Source organism: Miscanthus floridulus, chromosome 9 (assembly GCF_019320115.1).
Source record: "Miscanthus floridulus cultivar M001 chromosome 9, ASM1932011v1, whole genome shotgun sequence".
Classification (NCBI taxonomy): Eukaryota; Viridiplantae; Streptophyta; class Magnoliopsida; order Poales; family Poaceae; genus Miscanthus; species Miscanthus floridulus.
The window spans coordinates 875401-894917 of NC_089588.1; the positions used below are offsets into that span (position 1 = coordinate 875401).

Here is a 19517-nt window from a genome sequence, read left to right on the forward strand (position 1 = left end):
AGATGTTCATTGCCTCAGATAGTCGATTATAATTATAGGCAGCTGTGCAGTCTGGACTCAGTTGATGACGCTACCTCCACGCCCGGGGTGAGAAAGGATGAGTAGCAGATTGGCAAAAGCATAAAGCTAATGGTTTGCTGGGAAAAGATGACCGAGATTCTCCTGTTGATATTATAATAGCTGAATTTGATTCGAGTTCGGCTGGAGGGCAACGTGCTAACATGGAATTTGCAAGAAAACTATCTAACCAAAGGGGGATCGACCTCGACATAATTGGCAGGCATATCCGCAGAGAGGCATGCGGTGTACGTACAGGAACATATCTCCAGATGACATGCGTAAAGGAAAAGAAAGCAAGATAATTGCAGAAGATGCATGCCGTGGTTGGACTTGGTTCGGCTCCAGGACTCTCCGTCAGCCTTGGTTTCGGGATGCAGCCGATGATTCACGAGACGAGAGATTGACATATTTGACATATCAAGAGGTCCGTAGTATTCTTGCCAGCCTAGTTGTTTACATGAGAAAAAGCAATAGGAAAGATTTATCCATACAGAGGCCATGCAAGGCAGGTCTCAGAGCCGGATTTTAATAATAGGAAAGATCGTTTGTTGATATACATTGGAAGGTATGCAAATTAACCAAGGACGTGCATGTGCTTCTTTGAAGATTAAACAGAAACGCCTCCATTGGCTGCTCCCTCACATGGACTCCAAGACATACAGGGATCGTCCAGGGAGAAAGTGACGCAGCAAGGACAGAGCAGGTGGCTTGTCCATGCTCTTTGGATTTTCGAATCTAGCACCCAGCAAAGTGGATCGATCGGCTTTACCATCATCAGAGCCGTGCCCCATGCTCATGCGAGCTGATTAGCTGGCAACACTAATCCTACATCTCTTGGTATTTGGCCAGCGCTAGAGGAATTCATCGATGTCCATCTGCCACTTGCTCTTCGATCTAGAATTGTCCGCCTCCCGATCAAAGCAAACAGGTGCCAGGACTAGTCTACACGAATCGGCTGTTAGAAGTGTGGAATCGGCTATTCAAGAAAGGAATCGGCTCATATAATATTTTATATCTGGGCAGCCGGACTTGATTAAGATTTTTATGCCGAATTCCCTTTTATAGGAGAGACCAGGCATCCGGCCTAGGCATTTCCGTGTCTGGCCAATAGCCGATTACATTTTTTATTTCAAGATATCATTCCCAATCGGCAAAAGCAGAGGTTCAAGTCAATCAGCCCAAGAAGAAACTCTGTGTGACAGGCCGCAGGCTGGCTGTTATCTCGGGCAGAAGGGCACAATGAAATCAGAAAGCGACAAAGAATAATTACTGTCGGTCCAGGTAAAAATCAAAAAGTAGGATCGGCAGCATCCGTAAGCTGATTCAGCGGGCCCATATCCAGATGGTACCGCAGCTATTCTCGAAGCAAATGTGGAGCAGATGCAAGCGAACAAGGTTAGAAGCCATACGTGCAGGTGTCAAATCACTCAACACATCAAGCCGATGGTTGTGTTGGGATCGGATTGAGTTTTCCTCCATCGGCTATTATCATCCGTTGTACGACCAAACATATTCTTCGTGGAGCTAATTTATATAGAGATAAGCTGTGCAAATTCAAGAGGCCACATGATCTAGGAAACAAGATAATGGCCAGCTCTGCTATTGCCTAAATCTTGGACTGGTGGTGGCTATTTCAGAATTAAGAGCAGAACATGGTGTCATCAGCAGGCTGGCTGGAATATTTTATTATATCTTGTATGATAGCAAAGTCTCCAGATGTCGATTCACTGGAAACAGCTTCTTAACCAGAACCAAACCTCGGCTTATGATAGCTGATGTCAAGATAAAATTCGGGTGGAGATGCTCATTGGCTTAGAGTGGAGAAGCGTATATGCAGATATGAGTTACATGCTCTTCTATGCTTGGCTCGCATATTCTTTATTCCTTGCTTTCCCTATCACCTGTGAGCAATCTATCATAGGGAAAACATGCTATCTAAGTAGTTGATAAATGAGATATGGTATGATGAAAGGAACCTTGCTTTTTTTTACAAAGTGCTTGGAAAATTTTCTTACAAAAAGTTCAAATCAATAGCTTGTCTCCTCAATGATATTGAATTTCCTACCAAGGCCATATAACAGTCTCATAAAAAACCTTCCACATAAGTTGCTTACTTTGTGTTGAGTTTTGTCAAATCTTGTTGACCCTTGTTGAGATATTTATCATGCTCCCAAGATCAAGATCACATACACGCCACATATATATGCTGCTTCTATGCTGGAAGTACGCAAAAACATGCTTTCATTCTCCTCAAAATGTCCTGCTCCTACACTGGGAGAAGACAAAAAATATGTTTTATCAGAATAAATGCTTCAAGTTCTTGATAATAATTCTCTCAAAAGTTTGTTGTAAAAAGAGACATGGGTTATGAAAAAAATAAAAAAAATGGATAAATAAAGATAGCCCATGTTCTTGCAAAAATATTCCATAAGAGAGAAATATATTTCAGAGAGCGTAGTAGAATTAGGTTAGCCACCAAATATCCACGCACATGCACATCTTAATCTAAGAATATGACACTTCTCTCCTTAGATTCGGGGTTTGACTTTACAATATATGCAAGGTAAGTGCACTACATATTTTATCCCTAACTGAACTCCACATAAACTTTTTTGAAGTAGGATAAAGAGAGATGAAACGACGCTTTGATGAGGAATTATACACATTGAGCGATCTGAGAGAATCATTTGAGGACCAACGCTATGTTTTAATTTAAAAACCTTTTAAAAACCCAAGTTTTCTGAAAAGAAGAAGCAATGATTGCTGGATTCTAATCCATTTCATTCCTCAACCGCCCAAGATGGTGTGGTAGACACTTCAAAGTTCACATGTGTAAGTAAAGCTTGGAATAAGATATTATTGCTGTCAGAGAATTCATCGGCTCGTTGGAAAACAAATTAGAAGAAGACCATCGGCTGAAAGTTATTGGGTTATATTTTTCTAAACATTGGTATGGTGGTCGAAGGAATCAAGCTAATAGCCGATGGGATCTTCTAATACGTATATGAAGGTGCGTAGCGGTGTGCAATCGGGATCGTGAAGTTTAATTGCTATGCATACCGAAAGGCAGCATGTACCCCACATCTATGGATTTGATTTAGAAAAACACTATTATATCAAGACGGCCGACGGATGAGATGGCTTCCAATTTGATCATGCAAGTCTTCAATATTGCAATCAGATGTCATCGGTTAACAAAAGAAGATTATCGGACCAAATAGTTCGAAGCATGAAAATTCATACTCCGAACTAGGGGGGCCTGTGTTGACACCGAAATTTGGCAAGGAGAAGCTAAAAGATTGGTGAAAGTGCACGTATCATTCTCGTGCATGGCTGAATATTATATTCATCCCAGTACGATGGATAGCAAGAGCAACAAGTATGGAGAAATAAGCTAGTGATACATTGGAAATGATGTTCATTGTCCAACGAGATTAACATCATGGCCAAAATGTTTTATTATTCCTACACGGAGTGATCAGGACCAGCTCGACTCCTTATATATCACGTTACCTGCCTTGGTTGATGGTGTACATACAAGAAGCCAAGTCGATGGACAGGTTTGCTCCTCACGTGAAAGTATTGGAGAGCAATAACGTGCTTGCACACAATATTAAAAAGATAAGTCCATGTGTTGGTTGATCGTATACACGTGCACAAGAATAAAAGGGATGGAGCAACAAAAGGAATTCTTTATGCCAAGATCGTGAAAGGCTACGGCATTAGCAGCATTGGCTCGGGCATAATGGAGATAGGCTCTAGACGAATGGAAATCGTAGAGTCCTAATTATGTAAAATTAGATTGTTTTCTTTGCGTCTAAGAATTGTCTAGTCGTGTATGGTTAGGACTTTGTGTCAGCCTTGGGTATAAATATAAAACCCTGGCCGTTGTATCGAGGGACATCCAATCAATCAATACAAATTACTTTTTCTGGCTTTACGCCAACCCTTAGGAGTAGGAGTAGTGTAGATCTCGGCGAGTTCTTCAATAAGCAGGGCTGCATTGGTCCGGTCGACCTCTGGCTTGTCTGTAAGTACCGTCATGGTTTATACTTTTGTTTGTACGGCTGCATCGGTTAAGTTCGACCTCCACTACGAACTCTAGTATAAGCTAGTTATCGACTCTTATCTAGTTAAAGTACGGCTGTATCGGTTAAGTTCGCCCTCCACTGCTCGAATTAGATTAAGGTCAAGTTATCGACTCTACCTAAGGGTGGCGTCCTTCGGGTAGATTCATTAAGTTACCGATCTTGCCGATGTTCTTATTGTTATTAGTTTTCAGCAACATCAATCTGCTCGATCGAGATCGATCTAGATCAGCCTCACATCCTTTAGTCCGTTGTTTGCTTTGTTACAATACGATATTTCTTACAATGAGCGACGGGTTACGTTCTATCGGTTGTTCTATCTCGATCTTGGTCGTGCATAGTACGCGGTTAAGGCAAGTATGATCTTGAAGAGATTTGTTGGCTAGTTAAATCCGGTCTATAGTTCGCTATTATGGCTGTAACGATCCGGTCGATCCCCACTGATGGCACTTTAGATTGGAGGATGCTAGTTGGTAGATTTGTTCTCGATCAGACATGACCTTAGCTGTTTGCTATGCCTACATCAGCTAAATAGCCGATCACCTATGCTTTAATGCCTACAGTGTGTCTCCATAATTTTGTTAAATATGGATAGATCTGTTTACTTTGAAGGTTTGATTTATTGTCTTTATCACGGTTGCCATCGATCCGGTAGAACCCCGCTGTTAGAGATAACAGGTTAAATCTGATGGGTTCATAGTTTTGTCCAGGTTAAATAGTCGATTGTTCACATGTTGTAGTCTTTTTTCACTTGAATCGGCTATTTTAGCCGGTTCGCTCGAGCTTTCACACATATCGCAAGTCTTTCGGAAAGCCTGTTAATGTATAGATGGTTTACGGATTCTTCAGTTTTAGTTTGTTATTATCATCATAGCTGCCATCGATCCGGTCGAACCTCACTGTTGATGGTAACAGATTAGATTAAGAGCGTTTGTAGGTTCATTTGTACTAGACAGTCGATTTGTTCGCATGCTATATCCTTCTCGTTAGATTCCTTGGCTCAATGCTTTACACTAGTGATATCTACCTAGCTGATGATCTTACTTATATCTGCATGCACTGTACTTGTCAACATAAAATCAATCGCTACCCACAAGCTTTACAGTCCGTAACAACCGATTTCTGCGCGTATCGCCTATTTAGTCGATTTTCCCGTCTGGCTGCTCCCGAAGCGGCACACTTGGAACTGTCTGGGCAAAGACCGGCATGTTCCACCTTAAATTACTGATAAATTTTCTCTCCTTGTCAATTGCAGGTCAAATTGACTGGCACGCCTTGGGGGGAATTCGCAGGATCGGCTAACCCTGCGTTGAAGCCAAGCGGATCTCCAGCCTTGCTCCATCAAGCAGATCCTTCATGCTTGCTGTGTGCCCGGCGCATTGACACGTTTTTACGCCGACAGTTGGTTTAACAAAGACTCCTAGAGATGTTCTGATCTTGTAAAAGGTTAAAAAAAAGTTAAACCGACACACATATGTGGTCAAATTGAAGTAACCATGATTTGTATGCTGAACATATAAGATCACGAGAAAAACTAGAAGCATACCGCACGCGTTGCCACGGGATTTTCTTAAAAATAAATCAGTTATATACATAATATTACTATATATGGTATCATGTATACTGTGTATATATATGATTTTTTCTGAAAATGTATATATATGAATTTGACTTGCGTGCTATTTTATTGTATCAGATCTGGTAAAAAATCGGTAAACTAATAGAAGAAAACTAATAGAATATTTTATCACATTATAGAGAAATAGTTGATGAAGCAAATAGTGTATGTAGATGACTTGTATGTTAATAGATCAAAGATTAAAAGTATTGCACATGGTAGAGATGATGTGGATATTTTTTTTTGTAATTAATAAGGGATGATATGGACTTAGTGGGATATGATGTAGATACCTTGCATGAAGAGATAGAGCATCTAGTGGGGTCACTTAGTGGGGAATGATGTTGACACCTTACATGAGGAGAAAAATTATTTAATAAGATTTAGTTTTATAAGAGTATATAGATATAGATATGCGTTATATTCTATCGTATGACTGAGGGAGTAAAGTATAAGTATTGGTAATTAACTTGTAGGGGATAAAAAAATACTAAAAATTTAAAAGAAAGTGTAGCTCATGGTAAAAATTGAACCTGAACCATCTTAGTATAGGGATAAAAAAATTAAATGAAGTGTAAGAAAAAAATAGGAAACATAAAAATAAGATGATTATGAGAATCGAACTAGCACACTCAGAGTTAGGGCGTGAGGGTTGTACTACTGCACCACAGGCTTCTTTTTATTTTTATTTACTGAACGTCCGGCCCAAGGACGCATACGGACGCAGCTCGGGCCAATCCGATTTGAGGAACAAGAGTTGTCCGATTTCAGCGCATAACAGAAGAAACGAGCGCACCTATCCCTCCCCCACATAACAGAACAGAAGGAGCGCGCACTCGCATGTACTCGCGTGCAGCCCGTCTCTTGCTGCGCCACCATACCAAGCCGCGCTGCCATCCCACTACGAGACACCAGCATCGAGAAGAAGGGGAGGGTGCGGCACCCGCCTGGGCCTCTGGTTCGGATGCCCAGCCGACGTCGAGAGAAGGTGGAGACACCGAGGCGACGCATCATCCCGATCTACTTTTACAAGGAGGGAGCGACCCGATCTTCTTTTGAAATATCCAGATGCAACAATTGCAACATACATCTAAAGATAGACGAAACACTTGAAACATGCATCTGAAACACTTGCAAAAACACCTCAAAACCATTGTAAATCATACGCAACATCCAGATAAAACATTTGCAATATATATGGAAACATATGCAACATCCAAATAAACACACTTGCAACGTACGTCTGAAAAAACAGATGAAACATTGAGAACAGAAACTTGCAAAATACGTGTACAACCATTGCAACATATGCAACATCTCGATCTACTTTTACAACATCCTTTTGAAACATTTGCAACATACCTGTGGAACATCTGAAACACCTGAAACATAGGCTTGCAACATGTGTTTTTCACCCTTCTTCTTCTGTACGACACAGCGCAAACGGGATGGGCAGGCGCAGGGCAGCGCCATCATGACCCCTTCTGGAGGCAAGCGGAGGGGGTGGCGTGGACAGGCCGCTGGCAAGCTTTGGCTGGGATACGGGCTGCCACCGTCGCAGGCGAGCGAAGGAGAAGGCGGGGATAGCCCAGCGATGGCGCAGGCCGCCGGCGGGCTCCAGCCGGGCGAGGGCCGGGAGGAAGGGCTCGTCCGCAGGTACAAGCGCAGGTGGCTGCCAGCGAGCTCTGGCCGGGCGGGGGTGAGAAGATGGGGCTGGCCGGGAGCTCTGGCCGGGCGGGGGACAAGAAGAACGGGCAGGCGGCAGGCGTAACAACCAGCGGCGGGGGGATGCGCCATGGGGGATGCACGGGATGGAGGCGCCGCTGGGAGTGAAACGAGCAGATGGAGATTTTTTTTTTCTACGGGAGCACGTACGGACGGGAGTCACGGGACGGAGTCCTCTTCGTATCATTATCGTTTTATTTATCTATAACAGCAAAATTAATAAGCGATTATCAAAGTATCAAATGAATGTTAGCCGACCAATAGGTTATGCCGTGGCTCTCCTGGCATACCACATGGATGCACCCCGACTTCTTACCTAGTAGGCTCGAATCTGGCGAGTTATAAACTTCTGCAGCTGGAATCACCAGACAACAAGGTATATACGCCGTATATACCTGTAGATCTACAACATATACCAGCGCCATATATAGTATACACGCAACTTTAAGTTTCTGCCGACAAGATCAGTAGTACTAGCTAGTGTCGTCTCAAATGGGGTAGGCGCTATATGTCAATGACAGAATGCTACTCCATCGACCCAGCAACATCCAAAATGAACGTGGCGCCCCGTTAATGGGCTCCAGTGGCGTGGATAAGAATTCAAGAAGCTTCCAATTGGTTTATTTGCATTGGTGAAATTTAGGGACATCACGCGGGGTCTGTATGTCATTTCACAGAATGAGAACATTGTAAATGTTGCAATAAAACCCAATAAGGACCTGTCTGTATCCACCAACTAAACTTTAGCTGGCTAAATTTAGCTGCTAGGCAACCAAACACTGTCCAGCTAAAAGAGCTGGAGGATCCAAACACCTTAGCTAAAGTTTAGCTAGAAGTACTTTTATCCGGCTAAAGTTTAACTTTTGAAATTTTAGATAGCTAAATTTTAGTTGGGTGGATCCGAACGATGCCTAATATTTGTCTTTTTTTTTTGGTCCTATAGGTACTAAATAAATTACACTTAGAGAGGAACAAACTTTTGCAGCTAGAAGGAATATGTGAGGTAGGTATATACATGCATGCCATAATATGTCCCATCTGCTTCCGTGACTCCAGTAATAGTATCGTTATCCTATTCACATGCATGTTGAGTCATGCTAATCCCACCGCCCACTGTGTAATGGCTTGTGGAATCGCCTATAAAACGCCCCCAAGCCAACGATCCTATCCTCACACACAGCCAATTGGTAGCCAAGTGTTGTGTAGTACTACTCCCTCCCCCGGTTAAGCCACACTAGCTAGCTAGTATAGCAACCTGCAGCTGACCAGGTAGCTAGCTCGGGCGGCAGCCATGTCGGAGGAGAAGCACCACCACTTCTTCCACCACCACAAGAAGGACGAGGAGCAGCCCACCGGGGAGTACGGGTACTCCGAAACCGCAACTGCCGAGGTGGTGACCACCGGCGAGGACGAGCACGAGAAGTACAAGAAGGAAGAGAAGGAGCACAAGCACAAGCAGCACCTCGGCGTGGCCGGCGCTACCGGCGCCGGCGCCTTCGCACTTGTACGTATTTATATATATCTCGCTCGTCGTCGTCCACGCTTCGATGCTTCTAGTATTTGTTCTTCGTGCTGTTCCATGAATTCTTCTTTCCTTCCGTATATGTAGTACGAGAAGCACGAGGTGAAGAAGGACCCCGAGCACGCCCACAGGCACAAGATCACGGAGGAGGTCGCGGCGGCAGGGGCCGTCGGCGCCGGCGGCTACGCCTTCCACGAGCACCACGAGAAGAAGGACCACAAGGACGCCGAGGAGGCCAGCGGCGAGAAGAAGCACCACCACCTCTTCGGCTGACCGTACCGGCCGGCGATGATAGAGCTCCGGTGCACCACCACCTGTTTAATTCTGTATTGCATGCGTGTTAATTTGACGGTTCACAATAATAGGTCCCTTTCCGGACCTTGCTAATAAGCTGTTGCTTGTGTGAGTGAGACTGAGAAGAAGAGGTGGGGTGGGGCCGGCTGCGCGTCGAGGTGTTCCTGCACTTGCTTCATTTTCTCTGCGTGTATAATTGTGTTGAATAAGTTGGAGAGTGCTATGATGTGTGGCTCCCTAGTCAGGCTCGTGTGTATCCGTAGCTGAATGCTTTACTATCAACTCGTCCAACTTTATAAGTTACTAGCAAATGTGCCCTTAATTACGTTTAGAACGCACACCTTGTTGCACGGTCACCTAAATTACTTATAGCTCGGAGATTCATGTAAAGGACTTGCGTCATCTGTTCCACTATGTATTAAAATCAAAATCCATATCATTCATGGATGCACAAACACATGCGGTTCTGACTCGCATGAGCACGGATCATGAGTTTGAGTCCTAGATGACAAGGAGCCCTGAGGAGACAAGGAGAGATGCAGGGGTATTGTGGGAAGTAAAAAAAGATGAATGAAAGAATCCTTTGGCTTTTCAATATTAGGTTATATAGATATAGATATAAGATAATAGCTTTGTTCAGGTCCAATTGTCATTCGATCCTAAATATTTGCCTTTTCTTTTGTAATGTAGAGATACATATATATAATATAACTTCTAATCTGGTTCCAAAGTAGAGATAAAAAAATCTCATAGGGAATGATATTTTTGGCCTATGGTGGCCGTGGGTTACTTGAGGAGGACGAGGACATGGAGAGGATTCGGCAAGAGAGCGATTTTTGACTGCCTTTCATCCATGCGCCGCCGATCATTGCACCATGCTTGTGCGTCGCACCACCCTTCTCCTCCCTCCCTAGAGGTTCCCTGCTGCTGCCACCCCACTATAGCCCTAATATACGATACGGTCTATTTTTGTCAAAAACATAGCCATGAGACTACTTGCCTCCTCTATTGCCCACTATTAGCCTCGTACCCACGACCATGGCTCGTTCCACCGCTCGCACCTCACCATCATCACTAGTGCTATCGATGGGCCAGTGACCTACCTCCCTCTGCACCAGAGGACTATCCCAACCCATCCTCAACTTCCTCGACCCTAACATCTAGGAGAGGCATGGAGCAGTGATGCCACAACATGGAGAAACTATAACGAAGGGGCACAAATGAAGGAAGAAGAGAAAAATAGTGTATTTGTTGCCCATGTATGGTTGTGTAAGGGTGGGGACAAATGGTTGGCCATATATCAATCTATGAACTGCTACAAGTTCATCTTTGGCTATCCTGAGGTGTGGTTTTCCATGGTCTCCTTGTCACCATCGCCATGACTTCTTTCAAACTTAAGTTTGGTGGATAAGAAGGCTAAGAGCCCTCACATAGCCAGGGGCGAAGCCATGTTGCCTTTCCCTGGTGCACGTGCACCATGGTAAAAACAAAAAAAATACTAATATCTATCTCAATTTTTCTATGTATTTTCTTTATAATTGTGTATATTCCTAGATATTTGATAGAGAGTGCACCAGGGTTAGTTTTGAGCTGGCTTCGCCCCTACACATAGCTTGTGTTCCCAAAAGTGAATGGTTTTGAAGATTTGACTATGAAATTGTGAAATTGGAGTTGATCTTTAGGACTTTTTTTGTGTGTGTGGAAATCTCTTGTTAAAAGGGTCGATTTTAATATTGGAAGTATGATTTCGGTTTTCGAATGTGTGGAAAGTTCATGTTAAAAGGATCGGTTTTACTATTGCAAGTAGGAATTTGGTTTTTGGATGTTCATGGTTGAAATAGAAGTCCAAGTCAATTTAGACGGGGAGACATATGATGGGTAATCAACATAGATGCTAATCAATTAACTCTTCAATATAAGATTGGATTTTGCCCACTTGTAGTGGAATAAAAAATTGCCTCTAAAACATGTTTAGAAGTTTACAAAAATTATACAGAAATTGACACAAGATTAATGGATCGTTATATTTGAACTACCAATGAAAATGAAGATTGACCATATACTCAGCCTTGGCACATTTAACCCGAAAACTGAAAGAACCGAACCGAAAATGAACTGAAGTGTCGATTTTTCAGTTATTCAGTTCAGTTTTGGTTTTTATACCTAGAAAGTTCGGCTTCGGTTCCCGGGTCCTAAGAACCAAACACCCGAAGGAACCGATCCTCATCAGAAACAAAGAGCAGAGCACAACGAATCCCTGTTGTCTAGATACTGGCAGCCCAATGGCCCAATATGGCCCAAGACCAACACAAACACATACCCCCACTTCCTCAACTGGTCAGCCCAACACACCCTGAAACCCAATCTAATCTAGCCTCATAGAGCGACGGCGCGGGTAGGGAGCGACCGTGAGCAGTTCGATGGGACAAGTTGCAGAGCGTGTGTGGCGCCGCAAGGAGGAGGCGCGGCCGCGACCGCGAGCAGGTAGCGCGAGCAGGCGGCGGCCACGACAACTACAAGGCAGCCCCAACGCGGCTCTTCGGCGGCGGCCGGCGGGAGCGTCCCCTTGCGCGCAGGGACAGGGTCAGGGCTGCTACACTATGGCTGGCGGGAGCGGCGCCCGCGCGGTGGTGGCGGTGCAGCGCGGCTCCTCAGGCCTCGGTGCACGTTCCCTCTTTCTCTTCTCTGTGTCGATCGGTTTGCTCGGTTTAAACCGAAAACCGAACCGAGAAACCGGACACCGAACTCGTCGGTTCCTTCTTATGTGACAAACCGATCGGGTGCTAGATACTGGGAACCGAAGTTTGTAGAAACCGAAGAAACCGAACCGAACGGTCGGTTAAAACCGGTTGCCCAGCCTGACTATATACTTTACCAAATGCAACACACAAAATCATGATTTCATATTTTCATTATACAAAAGTTGCAAAATGGCCTCTAGCCTAGTGGTTAGAGCACCTGAGTAGCATGTAGCAGGTCTGGGTTCGACTCCCTGTGGTAGCGAATTGAAGAGGTATATAACAAACTAGGTTTGGGTTTTCCCTGCTGACATTGGTCAAATTATACAAAAGTTGCAATAGAAACAAAGTATTCATAGGAACTAACCCTTTTCATTTAGTCTTAGTTTGCGTGTATTCATATCATAGAAACCATGAATAACTGTATCTGTTTTGAAAACAATTGCAGTTCCCTTGTCAATGTAGCTTAGAAGCTACAACAAGGTAGTTTAAAAAGTTTCAGCACGGTGGGGTGGCTCCTACTGGCGCCCCCCTTCCTTGGGCTCAGCTGTTCACAAACACTATTTTGCTAATTCCCCCCTCTCTTTTTTTGATCTTTCTCAATTTTTATTCTGATAATAATTAAGTTAACTTTGGCCCTGTAATTTTGTAAGCTTGTACATATCATCATCGCCTCTACATTCTGATTTTTATTCTGTTATGATTTCTAAAAATTTTTATGAAGGTTTTTACGATTCCACAGGTAAGATAACCTTATAGAACATTTTGTGGTGATAAAAAACGGAAATGCTAGCGCTCGGACGTCCGGACGGACGCCCGCGTCCTAACGCCCATGCTGCACTCCGTTTCCCACGCGCTTGTACTCCCGGCCTATGCTCGTGCCAGCATGCCCCTACCCATGCCTGCGTTTCGCATGCCCACACAGGCCCACACTGGCCTATACTTTTCTCACGCGTATTGCAACATGTGCAACATCAGGTCTAGTTTTGAAACATTCAGATGCAACTCTTGCAACATACATCTGAAGACAGATGAAACACTTGAAACATGAATCTAAAACACTTGCAAAAATACTTGAAACCATTGCAACGAACGTCTTCATAAAACACTTGCAACATTTGTGTGAAATAAATGCAATATCCAAATAAACACACTTACAACATGCTTTTGAAAAAATAGATGAAACATTGGGAACAAAAGCTTGCAACATCCGTGTACAATCGTTGTAACATATGCAACATCCCGATTTACTTTCGTAACATTCATATAAAACACTTGCAATATACCTATAAAACATCTGAAACACTTGAAATATACGCCTGCACACATGTGCTTTTCACCCGTTCTTTTGGATGACGTAGAGGAGAGCCGGGTATGGCCGGTTCCGGCTAGCTGACGACCGAGGATGGTGGCATGGCTTGGCAGTGGCCAGTTGCGCCTGGCCTAGGCCCGACCAACGACGGCCTGAAAGGACCTTGATGTTGCCTAGGAGGACTAGAGGGGGGGTGAATAGGCCTGTAAAAATACAACTCGAAACTCTGTTAGAACAGAGGGCGGCACTGCCGCTCTTCAAAAATAAAGCAGACAGCGTTGAGATTTCACAGATAGTAACCTGACCCTCTCAGCTGCTCAATCTTGCAATAGAAAGACAAAATCCAGTTCGAAGACTGGATACCACAGAAATCTCACACAAGAGAGGATCGAGCTACCAAACCCTAACAATCAGCTAGCAAAGAGCTGAACTAGCAAGAATACAAAGTGAAGCATGCGAGACACAAAATTTATCCCGTGGTTCAGCTCGCCACCAAGGCTTGCCTAAGTCCATGTTGTTGAGGCATCCACAAAAGGATTGGCTCGCCACCAAGGCTTGCCTTGCCCTCGTTCTCAAATGAAGAGAATGAACTCTTGAAGTGAGGGGTAATTTCTTAGCTGCAGGATGAGTTTACAAACCTTCCAAGGCTGCCACACGAGTTGGCAAGCACAAGGGCGATGCCTAGCCGGCTAGGAGCAAGCTCCAAGAGTAACAAACCCTAGAGCCACTGGCTAAACGTGAACCAAATGCTCTTAGACTTTGGGAATCAGTGGATCTTCTCTCCAATCGAGTTTTGCTGCCTTTTCTCTCAAGTTTTGATGGTGGAAATCAAGGATTTGCTTGAGGGATGAAGGAGCAACAATGGAGGAGAGAGAGGTGAGCTTTGGTCTGTTCAATTTCGAACTAAACCGTTGGAGAAGAAGGATGTCCGTTGTGGGCCGGCCCAAATGGTATTTATACCTCTTGGGTCTCAACAGTCGTTTATGGGCGGCACTGCCGCCCTAGCCAAAACAGGTAGAATCTGGAGATTTTTGGCTGGCTACTTTGGCTGGGTAAGAGGATATAGATCTGTAGTTTTAAGCATCTGATTGCACAGTTGACCAACTGTACTAGAATCCCTCTTTATAGTACGGCTTTTCCTAAACTCAAATTCAAAACATAAAAGAATGTAAATGCCTTTGAGCTGGTTGCCACTTCATTTGGCAATTGAGGACTTCTATTATCGAATATGTTTTCCTCATTCTCATTATACCTTGATTATGTGACTTGAACCATTTCCATACATATGAGTTCACCTTCATGGCTTCAAGTCACTTCCAATAATGATTTGATCCTCAACACAATATGACTCCTCATAGCTTGATTAGTACCTCGACTCAATGCAAGTACTCTCTTCTTCACCTTAGCCATGGTACCTCGGTTGCCAAGCCGTCGCTTGCCCTTCACCTTCGCTTAGTACCTCGAAGCCCTTTCCTTGCTATCTTCACCTTATCAAGCCATACTTAAGTCACATTATATTTAAGCATCCATTGAAAAACATTTCTTCAATATTTTGATCATTGCTTGAATATTTTCTAGAGATGAATGTTGAGATCAATCAAGCTTCAGTTTGTCTCACATAGAGACATACATGAATCAACATCAATATGGTCATGCTAATTCACGATTCCTTATTCCCTTCTCATTTTGGCTTGACATTTCCAATTGATCTTTCATATATTCATCCATGTAAGCAAACCAATGTAGAGACTGACTTATATCCACTATACATTGTCATTTACCAAGTATGTTTGCTTTCACATGATGCTATGATATCCCACAACATAGAAGCCATTTCATTGATTCCATTTGCATTGTTGTCTTTTGCTTGAACTAGATTGCTTCCATAAACTTCCAATACAACAATACACAGTTTGGCATTCACTTTAACACAATGTGGCATATCATCAAGTTTGCCTACTAGTTGAACCTTGTATATACTTGTTAATACACAACCAACAAGTATATGCAATAGACTCAATTTCCTGTTCAACACTTAGCAAACTTATTAGACCTTTAATTGTGTTGTCATTCAATTTACCAAAACCCACTAAAGGGCTAGATGCACTTACAATCTCCCCCTTTTTGGTGATTGATGACAACACAACTAAAGCTTACAAGAGATTGATAAACATTAAGATTTTGAATCCTATTATATAGTGAGCTCCCCCTAAATATGTGCATTGAAGGAATTTAAATTTTAGCCTCAAACCTCAAATGCACATATTTAAGATAAAGTGTGGGAACTCCCCTATATCTTAGCATCCATGGGGTGCAAGGTGTAACATGATAACCGTGATGCTCATGACAGTTCATGCACTCAAAGATTGCTGACCAGCAGAGGACGGCACTGCCGCACCAGAGAGTGGCACTGCCGCACCTGCCTAACCAGCACAGGAGAAAACAAGCATCACTCAAGGCATGAATGCCACACACTAGCATAAATGGTCCTTATCAAGAGCATCAATTTAAACTATCCTTGCACACCCCACAATTTTTTTAACCTTATATGCCTCTCCTTTACCCCTTTCCATTCTCATATCAATCTCTCTCCCCTTACATTCGCCCCCAATATTTCTCCCCCTTTGGCATTAATCTCCAAAAAGGATCTCTCCACCAAAAGGAAGAAATGATGGTCGACAAGTGAGGGCAAGAGAGGTAAAAGTTTAGCATATGGGATTTCTCACCTATTTTCTACCAAACAAAGTATGCAACTTTTAGGTCAAGATTCTTGAGAGGTTAGCATATTTGGCTCATACCTTACTTAGATGACAGTATAACATGAGACAAACTCATGCCATCACCACAAAAGGTATCAACCAAATATCTAAAGAATTCTCTAATCGCCACCACAAGAACAAACTTATGGTGTGACTCAAAAATTGCATACACATGCACACACTAGCATGTAAAGGCATAGATGCACAAAGGTAATACATGAGTTCATGGAGCGATATACCTTTGTTCTAAGCCTCATAATCTTCACCATGAAGATGATTTCAATACTTGGATTTAGTGCTTTGATGGGACTAGTACTTCTTTATGCAAGATAATTTCATTTGTGCCCATCTCTCATCATCATCATCTTCAAGGATATATCATAAACTTGTGCTTGATATCAATTGAAAGTCCATTGCTAGCTCTTGTTGTCATATTGAGATATCAGCTGAAGACATATTTCTTGATATACCAAGTTAAAGATTATCAATCAATACCAATTGAAATATGATCTTCATAATTTTGACACCAATTGAGAGAATCTTCACAAGGCTTTGTAATGTTTTGGTCGTCAGTAGCTAGACCAGGAGCTGTGGGATGAGTATATATACACCCAAAACCAAAACTAGCCATTGGAGTTCAAAAACTAGCCATCAAGACCTGTACAGGTGCAGCACTGCCGCCCTTATGCGCGGCACTGCCGCAGCTCTCAGAAACAGCAAGGTCACCTCACGGAAAACGTCACATCTCTTTACTTCGAACTCCATTTTTAGTGATCTTGGACTTTCTGGAAAGCTTGTTTCAAGAGCTATCCAGCCCAACCAAGAGAAATCTCAAGATCAACAAGTGCAAGTGTTGTTTTATTGAAAGGATCTTCACTAGTTGATGCCAATTGGAATGAAAGCTCGTATCTCATAATGTCACCTAGGTGGTGCAATTTGGATTGAATTAATGTAGCATACCCATGAGAAACTCATTCTCAGCAAGAGACTACACAAATTCACTAGAAGAAAAGGTTAGTCTTAAAAGACACAAGGCATAGGATGGGCTCCCCCTTAATATGTGCATCAAGTGCTTGAATTACTTGTGAAATGCACTAGAATCAGTTTAAGAGTCGAGGGGAGTTCATCTTATATCTTGGTCAAGGCATTATAATTTTGCAACAACTGAAATTATGCCAACGAAACATACCACCACCAAGGTAGATAGATCACCACACATATTTTCATCGATATGACCATCATAAGTTAGACTTCAATGATTTGGATGGCTATAGTTCTCTCTTGATGAAATGTGGTGAATTAGAGATTTTGTGATCATCCAAGATCCATATTAGTTTCCTAGTTCTTTCTTTACCTGGAGAGGAGAAATAGCAATGAAAGCCCACTCTTCAATTATTTTCTCCATCTCATCCAAATCTAGGTCCATTTAAAGGATTGACACATTCAACATTTAAACTAGGAGCACTTGGTTTATAAAGACCGAGACCTCCTAGAATAATTGTGAAACGCCTAGAGAATCCAAAGGAACTACCCATCCTCCTTTTTCCATGTGTGGGACGGCACATCAAACACTTGAAAGAGACCAATAATACCATAAGATATAGGCTAAGCTCCCCCTAAATTTGTGCATACAAGAGTACACAAAGTTCACTTAAGCACATTAACAATATGAGGTCAAGGGAGTGACTTGTACTATACTTCAACTGATTTGAACTCCTTGAAACTGCTTGTAATTCAATAGTCTCAGCTGATTACTTCTTGTTCCAACTAGTTGCAATCACTTGCTGCTGCTTGTACTCTGATTGCAACTTATTTGGACTCTTGTGTGAGTTCTTTTCTTTCATTGAAACTCCTTTAGACCAAATTTATATTTCTCATATTTACTGATTTTTCATGACCAACTTGAGAGCTAACTCAATCTTGTTGCCACAATGCAATCCAATTCCATTCAGTCAGTTTTAAGATTCTGTCATCCTAAAAAAATCCATATCTCTCAGACCACTAGCCCAATATGCATGAAATTTGGTAGAGATCTTCATCTATGAGTCCTCTAACTTCTCTCAAAAATTGAGCTCATTTGAACTCCATTTGGTCAGTGAAAATAATTTTCTACCAGAACTGCTCAAATCTGAAACTGCACTGTTGAAGCTGACAGAAACCAACTCAAAACTAATTTTCTTCAAAACCAATCTTCATACCAATTGTACAGCAACAAGTACTAGATGTGTATAGCATGCTCACAAAGTTTTAGGTCAATTTATCAGTATTTGAATCTCAAAATCCATGCTTGAAGGCAGTCAACTCAGATTTACAATTTTCTGGACAGATTTGATGATCGATGATTCTTCCTCTTTTTCTGTCCAATCTTTGAGATGATTTCAGTTGAGAATACATACAAGATGTTATATCCATTCAGTCCTCTCATCAACACTCATAATCTTGTGAATTCTTCATGTATAGCTTATTCAGATCAACCTCAAACTTGATTCAAGCGAAACTAAAACTTTTGATCTAAATGGCCTTTAGCAGCAACATCTTTCTTTAGGTGAAGAATAACCTTTAAGCTTGTGAATTAAATTAGCACAACATCTTCTTATTGATTTTCTATGAATAAGCTCAATCACAAGAAGACATTAGTAACACAAGCACTAGTTTTCCATTTAGTAACCATTTATATGTGGATGACAAGTGGGTTACCAAAATAGAGAAACCTCATAACATGGACTAAATCTTCCTTGATGCCTCATGCACATTCTTTTGAGTGGAATGGAAATGTAAATGTGCATGGTTGGTCATTTAAGTCCAAAGGGCAGATTTAAGCCATATTATGGTGAGTGGCTAACATAGACAAATCTAATCCAAATTAGCTAGAGAGAAAATACATCACATGGTTTTGAATTGATAGCCTTCATATAATAGCACACTCTATTTGAGAAACACATTCTCATTTAGTGAGACTACATAAATCACTTAGAGAAAAAGATTAGTCTCACAACTCTAGCCATAGATTAAAGTCTCCTTTTATAAGTGCTCTAAGTATTTGAATTTCTCACATAGCACTTTATTCATTTAAGAACTTGAGATTTTCACTCTATATCTAGGTCATGGCAACAATAGTGTAATCAATTTGAACTATGCCAAAAGATACTCACAACCATTATAGCATGTAGATGCCCATAAGATGAGAATGAGAATTTGGCAATCTAACATATGACAAGATTCCATCAAGTAGGAAGTTCTTGACTTGTGAGTAATAAGTCCCTTTACTTGACTTGAGCTTGATTCTTTATTCTTGACCATTTTGAAATCTACTTGTATCCTCCAATGTGTACCAAGATTCCAAATCCATCAAACCAACTCATAATGTGCATGAACATAAACTTGCTTTATCTTGTTTTTCT

At 42.2% G+C, this 19517-nt stretch overlaps 1 protein-coding gene across 1 annotated transcript; it reads left to right on the plus strand.

Moving 5' to 3' along the window:
- The first annotated feature begins 8648 nt into the window (after nt 1-8648).
- On the plus strand, nt 8649-9618 carry LOC136481180 (abscisic stress-ripening protein 5-like). Its single transcript, XM_066478532.1, has 2 exons — nt 8649-8995; nt 9101-9618. Exons 1-2 carry the CDS (start codon nt 8783-8785, stop codon nt 9284-9286), a joined length of 399 nt encoding a protein of 132 aa, XP_066334629.1. The 5' UTR covers nt 8649-8782; the 3' UTR covers nt 9287-9618.
- Nucleotides 9619-19517: the final 9899 nt, after the last annotated feature.